At 34.1% G+C, this 13,783-nt stretch overlaps 1 protein-coding gene across 1 annotated transcript in view; it reads left to right on the top strand.

Moving 5' to 3' along the window:
- The window catches only part of ASCC3 (activating signal cointegrator 1 complex subunit 3), a 328,231-nt gene that overhangs the window by 236,725 nt on the left and 77,723 nt on the right, over positions 1-13,783 (top strand). Inside the window, exons 31-34 of the mRNA XM_029944011.1 lie at positions 2,063-2,200; positions 2,276-2,396; positions 3,360-3,492; positions 6,411-6,536. Of these exons, the coding sequence (XP_029799871.1) occupies positions 2,063-2,200; positions 2,276-2,396; positions 3,360-3,492; positions 6,411-6,536 (518 nt within the window). The remainder of the gene's footprint in view (positions 1-2,062; positions 2,201-2,275; positions 2,397-3,359; positions 3,493-6,410; positions 6,537-13,783) is intronic.

Here is a 13,783-nt window from a genome sequence, read left to right as displayed (position 1 = left end):
TCTCCTGAGGTAAAGGTATATTTTGGGGGTATGATTGGCATTGCCATGGAACACTATCAATTATACAAGTTATAAAATTACACGGTTACTAAGTTATGAAATTGAAAAAATAATTCCTGAAATTAATTGTCAGAGCAAGAATATCAGTGAATTAATTCCCGATAGGGTAAATTGAAGATATTTATGCAGTGAACTATTGAACAAAAAAAAAATGGATAATAGACTGTCACTTGAGAATGGCTAACATATAATTTATGAGACAAAGCAGACACCTTTCTTTACAGCCTGCATTTGTAGTCAGTTTCCTTATCCTTTGCTAATTTAAAAGGGAAAGTGGATGTTAATGTTAACATTAATTAATGTTAATACATTTCCATATTCTTGCTTAACAGTTTATGAAGTGAATATTCAGGAATATCATGTGACCACACTGTGATTATGAAGCAGAATGCACTCTGTATGTATTGCATTCAGCTCAGGGAAAGTTGATAAATCACATGATGTGTATGTTATTAAAATATTACTTTGTGTCTCGGCAGTGCTTTTTATACATTAAGAACTATTATAGAGACAAACTTTATCTCTTTTTTTTGGATTGTTAGCGTAAAATAACTTATTCTCACATAAAAAAAACTTGGAAAATCTTTCTGATCGTTGAAAATAAGATTAGTAAGAATGAAGGATGTTGGGGTGTTTCACATATGAATGTTGTGTGCATTTCCACTAAACTGCAGCAGCCAGCTGTTGTTTCTCAGATAGAGATTTTGTGAGCTGCTTATTGGTTTATTCACATCCGGGAGAGTGAATGGATTGCAAATATACTTGTGTATATTAGAGGTGATTAACAGTAGAAGGAAAAAAAAAATAAGGTCTGAAGACAGTGTTGGTTATTTGTACTCTCTCAATCTTCTGGCATATAAAAGTTATACATATACCCATTTCCAAGTCTATCTTCCACTGTTGTTCACAGTGAGAATATGGTAGTAAAGCTATAGATACAACTAAAATTAATGTCATTCTTTTAGCTGCTCCTCACATAGTCTCAAATCTGCTCTCTACATTACTCCCCTCATGGAGTCAGCCAGAAAGAAGTTCACCATACTGCATCTTGTGTCATCCTCTGCTTTGAGGACCAGTAAAGATCTGTCGTTAAGCAGGAAGAGATTGAGCTGTTTAGTTCCTGTAAGGAACTCCCTATAAGTTATAAGAAAATAAGATTTGCTTTTGTTGCCATAAAATCTGTGTTGCATCAAGTATTTTCCATGTGGAATGGAAAGTGATAGAATACTCAGAAACTATATAAGATACAAGTTTCAGAAACTCTTTAGACACATGAAACCTTAGGTAAATAAACCAAAGCTGGAGATTAAATAACTTTACTTCATAAATAGCTTAATAATAGCTCTAATACATAAAGAGCCATTACAAGCCAGTTGAAAAGATAGTTTACCAAAAAATGCTAGTAAATATGAAAAGTATTAAACTGCACTGTTGATTAAAGAAATAAGAAACAAACAAAAATATACCAGTTTAACTTCTTAAATAAGGAAGCTGAGGTTCAGAAAGGTTATATAGCTTGCCCTGGGCGATTAAGTTCAATGAGAAAGCCTAAGCTTGAATGCTTCCTGCCTATTTTGTGGGATTATGATTTTTCTCCCTTAATTTTTTATCCATCTTTTCCAAATTTTTAGCACTGAGCCAAGAAGATGGAAGGTTTTTCTATTATCAGAGATGAACAAGGCCCAAAGCATTTTAGCCGATGTTACATCCTTTTTAATAGTTGTTACTCATTACAGGAGTATCGCATTTATCCACAGATTTTTTTTTTTTCCTTGACACATGAGGAGAAAACGGATAACATTTAACTTTAATTCATTTCGGGTATACATTGCCACTAACTAAATTTTCTTTTTAATTTAACTTTAACCGTAACTGTAGATGAGGCCTATATTTTTGTTTATATAGTATTAGAATCAAAATGCAAAATTAGTCAAACATAATCTTAGTATGAAAAATGTAAAACTAATGAGCCTATATCCTGTAATCGTGCTCTTATTTGCAGATGGAGAACATCATTGGAACACTAAGAGATTCCAACCTGAAGCTGACCCTTGCTTTTGGAATAGGAATGCATCACGCTGGACTTCATGAGAGGGACCGAAAAACAGTAGAAGAGCTATTTGTAAACTGTAAAGTTCAGGTATTTTATTTTTTGTAAACATGTTTAAATGTAACTTAAAAGTTATGTTTTAGTTAAATGTATTTTATTTTCTAGGTTCTTATTGCTACAAGTACATTAGCCTGGGGTGTAAACTTTCCAGCTCATTTAGTAATTATTAAGGGAACAGAATATTATGATGGAAAAACAAGACGTTATGTGGATTTTCCCATTACAGGTAATTTTTTCTTAATTTACAGATACATTAAGCTTCTGTTTTAGCCTTAATAATCTGAATTTGCATGAATTAAATTGTAGAGAATTGATCACATTTCGACATACATTGAGTAAATTGTAAAGTTTTATTTCCATGCAATGCGAATGCTATTCAAAGTGTTGAGCTGTTTCATTTACTTTCACTTACCTAATGTATTAATAACATCAAAAGCATAACTAATGGTTTTAAATTCACAAATAAAAAGTACAGATCGATAGCTATTAGTGACTTAATAAATTATAGTTAAACGTTATGCTTTTAATTTTAAATCTATTTCACTAGAAATAGTTCCGTGGGACTTCCAGAACCAAAAAGCTTGCTGCTATGGTTTCTGCATACTGTGATTTGTGATTCATGCATATCTTAAAACTTGATAAAAGCATTGTCGCTGAATTCTGAAGAGGGAGATATACTGTGTGTATTCCCACTCAATGATTACATGTAAAAACTATATTATTTCTAAATCATTTCTTACCTCTGAGATTCCTAAATATAAAAAAAATAGAACATTTGTAGTGTAAGTGGAAAGAGCGTGAGGCCTAAATGGACCCTGGGGGTCCATTCATGTGGAAAAATAAATAAATCTGCTGAAGAGATTTACCCATATATGTTTTGCTTTATCTTGTTTAATTAAGATAATAATAATTCTTAAACAGCATGTTAAAGTATTTAACTAAAGGAAACTTTTATCTTTCTGACTTATACAAAGAGTAAGAGAGTCCTTTGGGGAATCCAATTTTCTGTCTTAATGAATTAATTATTTAATAGGAAACTCAACAGTGGGCTTCAGAGATAATATGCATGCTCTTAATATATTCTGTATCCTTTGTTATTTTGTTGTGTTGTCGAAACATGCTATAATCACTAAGTATACTTTGTGCTGACTGCCACATTATCGAATTCCTCTTGTTCTCTTTATTATAGATGTACTCCAGATGATGGGGCGCGCTGGAAGGCCTCAGTTTGATGACCAAGGCAAAGCTGTAATTCTGGTTCATGACATAAAGAAAGACTTTTACAAAAAATTTCTTTATGAACCTTTCCCAGTAGAGTCAAGGTAAATTTTGCTGTAAATTAATTTAAATGGATTCATGTCATAGCAATTAATATTTGTATCATGATATTTACAAAAATCAGCAAAAGTTCTAGTCAAAAGAATTATTTGAAATGAAACTGAATGTAATTATCACTGTAGGATAGAATTCAATTATTTCATTTTTAAAAAATGTTTTAAAAGAAGCGGTATTAGTACAGCATTGGATCACATTGATTCTAGTCAGACAACCTGGGTTCATATCTGAGCTCCACTACTTACTTCTTGATCTTCAGCAAGTCATCTGATTCCTCAGTGCCTTGGTGTACTTATCTGTAAAATGGAGATGCTAGCAACACTGGCTATCTCAGAGGTTACTTGTAATGATTGAATGTATAGTGCATAAAATAGGGTCTATCACGTAGTAAGCGTTTAATAATAGAGTTCTAATTTGATGTGTTCTTGTTCTCTAGGTAATAAAGAAATATCCAAAATAAAGGGACTTGAAATGAATAATTTGGGCTACTAGCTTATTTGAGAATAATCAAACCATTCTTTTTGACACAGTAACTACCCCTTTGATAAAGGCTGCTCTCATTTTCTCAGCTAAAAATAGCCTTTCTCCCTCAGATTTGTGTATTTTTTACTAGGAACACTTATCACCAGCTCTCTTTTATCAGTCTTTTTTAATATACTGTGTTCTAACTGCAAAGGACAACACATGTTTCTCATTGATAGTGTAAAGAGTTATGGGAATTTTTATTCTAAAGGCTAATGTTCAATTTTTTTAATTTAGAAAATATAAAAACATGGATACAGTTAACATTGTGATAAAATTTATGACCCTATATATAATATGTATTATATATAAATGTATATAATAAGATATATATATTTTTTAAAAGAGAGCATGAATAATGACCTAAGTAACCATCCCTGGGAAAAAATTAACAAATTAAACTCAAAGAAAGGAGAAGATAAAGATAAGAGCAAGAGTCAAAGAACTGAAACCAAATATATGTTAGAAAAAAAATCAACAGAGCCAAAAATTGGTTCTTTGAAAGGAATGAAATTGGTAAGCCTTTAACTCTGATAAAAGAGAGAGAGAGAGAAAGAATGAACAAAATAATAATAATGAAAAGATACTGGTATTTAAAAAATATTATAAAAAACATGCAAATTAAAATTTGGATCAAACTACAAAATTCATTTTTTAAATTTATCCAACTGATACAAAAAGAAATAGAAAATCTAGTCTCATAGTCTATCAAAGCATTTGAATATGAAATTTAAAATCTTTCCACAAAGAAATTTTCAGACTCAGATGCTTTACTAGTGAATTCGTCATAGCATTAAGGACAAAATAACATCAATCTTACATGAACTCTTGCTAATAGAAGAAAAGATAAGACTTCTTATTTTGTAAGATCACAATAACATTGATACCAAAACCTGATAAGAAATTTACCAAAAAGTAATGTTGGCAACCATGTACCTCTCATAAATATAGATATAGAAATCCTAAACAACATTAGTAAGTTGAATTGTATGTAAATTATTTTAATAAATGTGAAGTTGACTTATTATTTGAAAATAAATTACTATTATTTACTACATGAGCAGGAAAAAATGAGAAAAACCATATGATTATTTCATAGATGTAAAAAGAGAAAGTAAAAAAAATTCCACACCAATTAATAAAAACTCTTAGCAAATAGTCATATAAAGAAATGTCCTTAATCTGAAAAACAGTCAATTTACTGCAAGCATCATTAAGTCAATAATGAAATATTGAAAGTTTTCCCTTTGAGATAGGGAATGATACAAAAGCATTGTTCTTGCTACGTCTAGTAAGCTTGAAGCCCAAGCCACTGCAGTAAGACAAGGATCAAAAATAAGAGTCAGAATATCCTTTGAACGAGAATAGTGACTAAACAGCACAAAAGGAGGGCTTCTAGGGAACTGGTGATACTTGATCTTGGTGTTGGTTACACAGATGTGTTCACATTGTGAAAATTACTTGAGTTGCACATGTATGGTTTATGTAATTTTCTGTATGTATATTCAGTAATAGCTAACTAAAATTTTAATTTTTATTTCAATATAACTGTTATTAATACTCATCTATCACAGAGTACTTCATAGTTTGTATACTAACTTCTCTATTAATGGGCCTTTCAAGAGTTTCCTATTTCTTCTTACATATAATGTTGCAGCAAAGTAGTTTGCTTCCCTATCCTTGTCTGTAAATGTTTCTCTCGCAGGTAAAAATGAAAAGTGAAATTGCTGGATCATAGTGATTATTCAAATAGATATTGGCAAGTTGCCCTCTCAATTGAGTATACAGATTAATACTCTGCCACTGATGAATCAAGAGTAATATAGAAACTCATTTTTTTAATTATTCAGTTTACTTCCATTTTCTCATGTCCTTAAAACATCCTTTGCAAAACTATTTTTAATACTTGCATTGTCCCATGTATCATAATTTATTTATTTAGCCTTTTCTGTTCTTGGACACTGCCTTCATTTTGTAGTATTTTACATAAGAAACTAAAATGAACATTATGTCATGTCAGTCTTTCAACACATCTGATCATCTTTGTATGTTCTGTAACACCAGTACAACTGTGTTTCATATGATGAGGAACTTAACGCTCACTGAGTACATGAAAGGAATATATTTACTCGTAAGTGTCACTTCTATCTTGCTAACTCTCCTTTCATCTGCCTCAGTATTATTCCATACGTCCTCCCAAACCCCATAAGTATACTCTTCCCTACTCTCCAAGTTACATCTGCTGTTGCCCACTCTTACTTTTCTCCTCTTGGTTCTTATCTTTTCCTGAAAGTTACTAGCCCCTCTGTCAGCCCGCTATGTGAGATAAAGTGTGTTTCATTTAACGTTCATGTATGTTTCCCATATCTTGTTCACCATATAGCTTATTAGGAGTGCTCTCTGACCATTTAAATGCAGAGATTGCTGGTGGTACAATTACATCTAAGCAAGATGCAATGGATTATATCACCTGGACTTACTTTTTCCGGCGTCTTATCATGAACCCCAGGTAAGTGTAGGGCAACTACTTATCTTTCTGTTTTGCACTGAAAGAAATTATTTTTGAAAGTAACAATCCCTAAATTTTAGTACATAACAAAACAGTCAGAACTTTGGCCATTCTAGATATATGAATTTTCCCAGAGAATCACACGATGTCTCTAATATGATCACATTATATTATAATATATTTGAAAATGAATAATTGTATGCACTTATTACTTAGCTTATTTTAATTAACTTAGGATATCCTTGAGGAGTTTGCTCTGTAGTTAGGGAGACGGGACACCTGAAATTGTTAAGAAATGATTAAATGATTAAGCTAGATGTAGTTACTGACTTAGGTGCAGTTGGAATTCAGGGAAGAATGAGGCTGGTGGGGTTGTAGAAGGGATTTGTAATGATTGGTAAGAACCCTGCAAGAGGAAATAAAATTGGAGGAGTTGTGGTGGAATGTCTTTTACTTTCAGACAGTATAGGTCAGATCTTCATGCAGCACTTATTTGTCGAATGTTGTACTAGATATTGAGGATAAAGATTAGTGTATATTATCCTCCATCTTCAGTGGCTGATCTTTTTTTTTTTTTTTTTTTTTTTTTTGAAAGAGAGAGAAAACATGACGGGGGAGGGACAGAGGGAGAGAGAGAATCCCAAGCAGGCTCCAGGCCCAACGCAGAGTCCCAACACTGGGCTCAATTTCATGACTGTGAGATCATGTCCTGAGGCAAAGTCAAGAGTGCCCTGGCTGATCTTTATATGTGGGAAAAAGACATAAATGATTTCAATATAAATCATAAGTTCTCTAACAGAAATGTATTTAAGCTTTTGAAAGCAAAAACTACACAGAAATGATACTTCAACCAAATTTTGAATCTGAAATGGGAGTAGAAAAGACCAGAGGCACAAAAGTATTATATGGGCATAGGTTCTCGTGGCTTGAAACAGCATTCGTAGAATGCCCGGAAGTTTGATGTGGTCAGAGCTTAAGAGTATGGAGACCAAAAGATTGTCTTGACTAGAAAATGGGCCAAGCACCAAAGAGTAAATGGCCTGTATGTCATGCTAAGGTGTTTGCATTTGAGCCTATTGGCTGTGGTGAATTTTCAGGATTTTTTTCATGTTTATTTATTTTTGAGAGGGAGAAATAGAGCATGAGTAGGGGAGGGACAGAAAGAGAAAGAGAGAGGGAGACATAGAATCTGAAGCAGGCTCTGAGCTGTCAGCACAGAGCCCAATGCGGGCTCAAACCCATGAACCATGAGATCATGACCTGAGCTGAAGTCTGACACTTAACCAACTGAGCCACTCAGGCACCTCGGCTGTGTTGAATTTTTAAACATCTCCAAATTAGGTTCAGTTTTGTTTCAATACTTATGACACTATGGTAGGGAATGGGCTAGAATGAAGAGATAATCAGAACAGGAAGACCAGTTAGGGAGAACAAAAAAAAAATAATAATAATAAAGAAGGGTGAATAGGACCTTAACAGTTGCAGAAGGAATGAAAGGTGGGCCATAGAGGGGGGCATTCCTGATGTGAATAAGAGTAAATATCAAAACATGGTAGGGTCTTGAACAGAGAGATCATGATGAAATATTATTACTAAATCTTACCTGTTGGTGCCTTAAGAAATTTGTTTCTTGTTTCAGTCAACATTTCCACTCATACAGATAGGAATCTGAGAATATGGTGACATTTTTCTGTTTCCTCAACTGTTAGGGACAAAGATCAATAGATACAAACTGTTATGGAAAAAGATGAATAGATACAAAGTATCATTTGAGATGATTGCAAGATTAGCAAGGTAGTCATCCAGCACTGCAACTTTATGATAGGATTAGTTGGCAGGATTAGAATTGTAGAAGGGTATACTGGCATGGACTTTACATGCACTCTGGCCCAACCTTCTGGTTTGATATTGAAGAAGGGACTTTGGAAACTTGAAGTGACTTGCTCTGGATCCCAGAACTACTTTGTCCGAAAGCTGGAACTTAACATCATAAGTTTTGTTACTCCACTCTATTTTTTAGAGGGATGAGTGAGATACCAGTAAGAATAAAGGACCTACCTAGAGGGAACTGGAAAAGGCATCACTCCCCATTGCTCTCATTACAAACTACCTTCTATTTAATATTAATGTGGTAAGAAAAATCCACATCCAACCATAATAAACAGTATTAATTAGGGACAGGACAAGAAGGTTGAGGGAGGTTAGCACAGTGGACAAAGATGAAATCTTGAGGGTTTATACTTTGGTTATAACTTAAATTATATTGAGCCTCTGAGCCCAGGGACTCCTTGGGTATTGACAGTTTAGGGTGTCTCCTGCTCATATGATTGTAGTCCATGTAAATAGTGAGTGTTCCATAGTTCACAGTGCCTCATCTACTTTACCTGATAGCCATCTTTGCTAGGGGGGAATTCTTGGACTGGGAGTCAAAAGATGAATCATCTGGCCACAGTGGCTTAGGGCACTTGGTTGTTGTGGCAGCTATTTTTGCTGCCCCAAAGAGGAGCTGCATATCCCTTCCTATACCACCAACACCATGAAAGGAGACATTAACCCATACCTCTAGATAAGAAGTTCCTCTCAGTTTCATGCTTTTGTGTTCACTCTTCTCCCTGCCTGCAGTATTTTCATTAGCCCTTATAGCCATGCAAGTTTTAACAGTCTTAAAAGTCCAGCCATGTATTGATAAATGCATCTAAATTAATTTTCAGAAGGTGGTGATTTATACACTCTTGACTATCCATATCAAAGTTGCTAGTTCTTTGAATAGTCACCTGAACATATTTTGAAATACCTGGCTAGGTAAAGACTAAAACTGTCATTATTATGCTGAAGTAGAAACCTCTGCCCAGGCTGTTGCTGTGTGAATTAATCAGTCCAAAATTGATACAGCAATAAATTTTTTGAAGGCCTATATGATAGTTTTTATGAAAATATAACAAGCATTCCTAAAATTTATATGGAACCACAAAAGATCTCCAATACCAAAAACAAACTTGAGAAAGAGCAAAGCTGGAGACATCACACTTCCTGATTTCAAACTGTATTAGAAAGGTATACTAATCAAAACAGTATGGTATTGGCATAAAAACAGATACACAGATCAATGAAACAGAACACAGAGCCCAATAATATGGTCAATTAATTTACTACAAAAGAGCGAAGAGTATAATATGGAGAAAGGATAATCTCTTTAATAAATAATACTGGGAATGCTGGATAGTCACATGCAAAAGAATGAAACGACTCGTATATGTCACGATGCAAAAATAAACTCAAAATGAATGAAAGACTCGAAGGGAAGACCTAAAACCATAAAACTGCTAGATGACATAGCTTTGACAATGGTCTTGGTGATGAGTTTTTGGATTTGACACCAAAAGCAAAGGCAATAAAATAGAAAATAAACAAGTAGGACCACATGAAACTAAAATGCTTCTACATAGCAAAGGAAATCATCAGCATAATGAAAAGTAACCTACCAAATAGGAGACAGTGTTTGCAAATGATCTATCTGAAAAAGGTTTAATATCCAAAATATATATAAAGAATTCATACAACTAAGTAGAAAAATAACAATCTTACTAAAAAGTGGGCTAAGGATCTGAATAGATATTTTTTCAAAGAAGACATACAGATGGTTAATAAGTTCAATGAAAGATATTCCACATCACTGATCTTTAGGGAAATGCAAATCAAAACCAAAATGAGTTCTCACACTTTTAGAATGGCTGTTATCAAAAAGACAAGAAATAATAAGTGTTTATGAGGATATGGAGAAAAGTGAACCCTTGTACACTGTTAGAATGAAAATTGGTGAAGCCAATTGGTGTGGAAAATTGTATAGAGCTTCCTCAAAAAATAAATAGAGCTACCACATGATCAAAGCAATTCCACGGCTGGGTATTTATCCAAAGAAATCACTATCTCAAAAAGGTATCTACATCCCCGTGTTCACTGAAGCATTATTTACAAGAGCAAACACATAGAAACAACGTAAGTGTCCATCAGTGGTTGAACAGATAAAGACATCAACACACATGCACGTACATGCACATGCACAGGCACATGCACGCACACACACACACACACACACACACACACACACACTTAAATATTGTTCAGCCAGGAAAAAAGAAGGAAATCCTGCCATTTGCAATAGTATTGATGGACCTGTAGGGCATTATGCCAAGTTAAATGTCAGACAGAGAAAGACAGATCTATATGATCTCACTTGTATATGGACTCTTAACAACAAAAACAACAAAAACTCATAGATAACAGAATAGATTTGTGGGTATGGTGGGCAGAGTGAGTGAAGGAGGTCAAAAGGTACAAACTTCCAGTTACAAGAAAATAATCCTGGAAATCTAATGTACAACATGGTGATTATAGTTAGTACTATATTATATATTTGAAAGTTGGTAAGAGAGTAGACCTTTAAAACACTTATCACACACAAGAAATTTATAACTATGTAAAGTGATGGTTAGACTAATTATGGTAATCATTTCACAATATAAGCATATATTGAATCATTATATCGTATACCTAAAATTACACAATGTTATATGTCAACTATGTCCAATTAGGAAGAAAAACGCTATGATCAGCAACTGTATTAGCTTTCATCAGAAGGTGGTAGCAATATAAGTGTGCTCTCTAGTCTCAAAAATCATAGAATTGCCTTAAAATCACCATAAAGTGGCCTTTAAATTTTTAATCTTTATTTCTTAATTCAGTAAATATTTATTGAGTGCCTACTATGTGTCAGGTACTATTGTAGGCATTTTGAAGATACATTTGTGAATTAAACAAAAATTTCTGCTTTCATGGCATTCATATTCTTTTTAGCAGAGAAAGTAAGTTTAAAAGTTATGTTAAAAGGTGATGAATGTGCCTGGGTGGCAATCTGTTAAGCATCTGACCCTTGATTTTGGCTCAGGTCATGATATTGGGGTTGTGAGACTGAGCCCTGAGTCTGGCTCCATGCTGGGCGTGGAGCTTGCTTAAGATTCTCTCTCTTCCTCTCTCTGCCTGCCTGCCTGCCTCTCTTTCTCTCCCTTCCTTAAAAAAGTGTGGGGGGTTGAGGAGTAAAAAGGTGATGAGTGCTTTGAAAAAAAGAACAAGGTACTGAAGGCCAGGAGACCAATAGGTTAAAGTAAAGGGATTATAGTATTAAATAGAGAGACAGAGTGGATCTAATTAAAGGTGCTAAAGAGGGAAATGGGGAGATGTTGGTCAAAAGATACAAACTTCCAGTTATAAAACAAATGCTATAATCTATAGCATAGTGACTGTAGTTAATAATACTGTATTATTTTTTTTAAAACATGCTAACTTTTGAACAAAGACCTGAAAGGGGTAAGAAGTTTGACCACATGGATATCTAGGGAAAACATTTCAGACCTAGAGAACAGGAGAGTTTCTAAGGCATGGATGTCTGGTGTATTCAAGGCATAAAAAAGAGAAGTTATAGCTGATGTGGAATGAATGAGGGATAGACAGTAGCAGGAGATGAGATTAGGGATTTGGGGGTTGGTGGCAGTACCAGTCGTGTGAGACCTTAGAGACCATGGGAAGGACTTTGAATTTCATTGTTGATGATATAAGAACCATTGAGGGGTTTTGAGTAGAAGACCCACAGGATCTATTCATACCGTAAGTCCAGTCAATTATAATCATAAGTGTTAAAAATAATTTAAACTTACCTGTGGAAAGAAATTCTAAGATTCAATTATTTTAAATCCAACTAAACATGATTTATGGAAAACATGAAATCAAAATGATATAAAAAAGTTGAAAGTTGAGGATTGAAAGAAGATATGAAAGATAATAAAGAGAATGCAACAGTTGTAGAATTAATATCAGACAAAATGAAATTCAAGGCAAAAAAAGGCTAAGAAGGACAGAGAAGAATGATTCATATTGATAGCAAGCACAATCACTAAGTAGTTATAATAGTTTTACAAAATTTTGTTAACTAAAAACATAGCATCAAAATACAGAAAGCAAAAGCTGATAGAAGCTCAATATATTAATTTAACTATAATCATGTTGAGAGACTAACATATCTCTTGAAAATCACACCAAACATAAAAAATATTTTGTGAAATAGAGGATTTGAATAGCAGTATTCTTGAATATGTTTGTGTGTGCATGTATATATATATACATATGTATGTATGTATACATATAAGATGTGTGTGTGTATATATACACATATATATATAAATTTTGATGAGTGTGAGTAGGCATATTCTTTTTGGAGGAAGAAGTATGTATGTATGTATGTATGTATGTATGTATGTGTGTGGGTACATACATACATAGAATCTACCTGCTTGGGATTTAATTACTCTTATTCTAGTGAAAGGTGAAAATTTAGCTTAAAGATACAGACTAGAGCTATATAAAAATTTAAGTTTTATATAACAAAGTCAATGAATTTTAGTCAAAGCACAATACCAAGGGATATTCATGTATTTAGAGTATCTACAAAATAGCATGAATGCTTGAAAACAAACTAAGCATTCATCCTGGTGGGGGGGGGGTGGCAGCATAAAAGCTCCCCATGTGGACTACCAAATGTGGTGTCTCCCAATCATATGGGGGCCACCCAGTATGGGTCAACTCAATTAGGTGGAGGCCAGGAGCCCAGGTGCTGAAAAAATCCATCTAAGGTAGAACAAAGGAGATAGAACTTTATCGAACACACCATTAAGGAAAGAGTGGGCAGGACAGGAAGGGAAGGATGGCCATGAGGCAGTGGTGGTGGCCTGTAGTTAAATGGAGAAGGTGAGGAGGTATGAAGATGTATGGAATTTTCCTTTTTTTGGTACTTGTGTCCTGGTGTAAGTAACCTACTGGTCAGCTAGAGCTTAAGATAATTTGAGGTGAGTTGCCTAACGGACCTGTTTATACTCAGCCGGGAGTTTGAGGCCACTGTGGGCTCTTCTTACCTTACTTGGGTTCCCATTGTTCAAGTTGGTTACCTGCAAGCAGCCTCTATAATCTCTAGGAACTAGAGGAACATTAACAAAACATAAATATAAGAAAGAAATTTATAGAAGTAAAAACCAGATTTAATAGTGACAAACACAAATATACACTATTATTATTATTATCTACCGTATTTGAGATGTTGTTTTGAGAGCCTAACTCATTTAGCTATGAGCCGATTTTATAGATGTAGAAGCTGAAGCACAGGGAGAGTGAGCAGCTCGCCCCTGCTTACCCGTCTCCTG

Source organism: Suricata suricatta, chromosome 7 (assembly GCF_006229205.1).
Source record: "Suricata suricatta isolate VVHF042 chromosome 7, meerkat_22Aug2017_6uvM2_HiC, whole genome shotgun sequence".
In the NCBI taxonomy this organism is placed as follows: domain Eukaryota; kingdom Metazoa; phylum Chordata; class Mammalia; order Carnivora; family Herpestidae; genus Suricata; species Suricata suricatta.
Note: the sequence above shows the minus strand (reverse complement) of the source record. Positions and strands in the feature narration are given on the sequence as shown.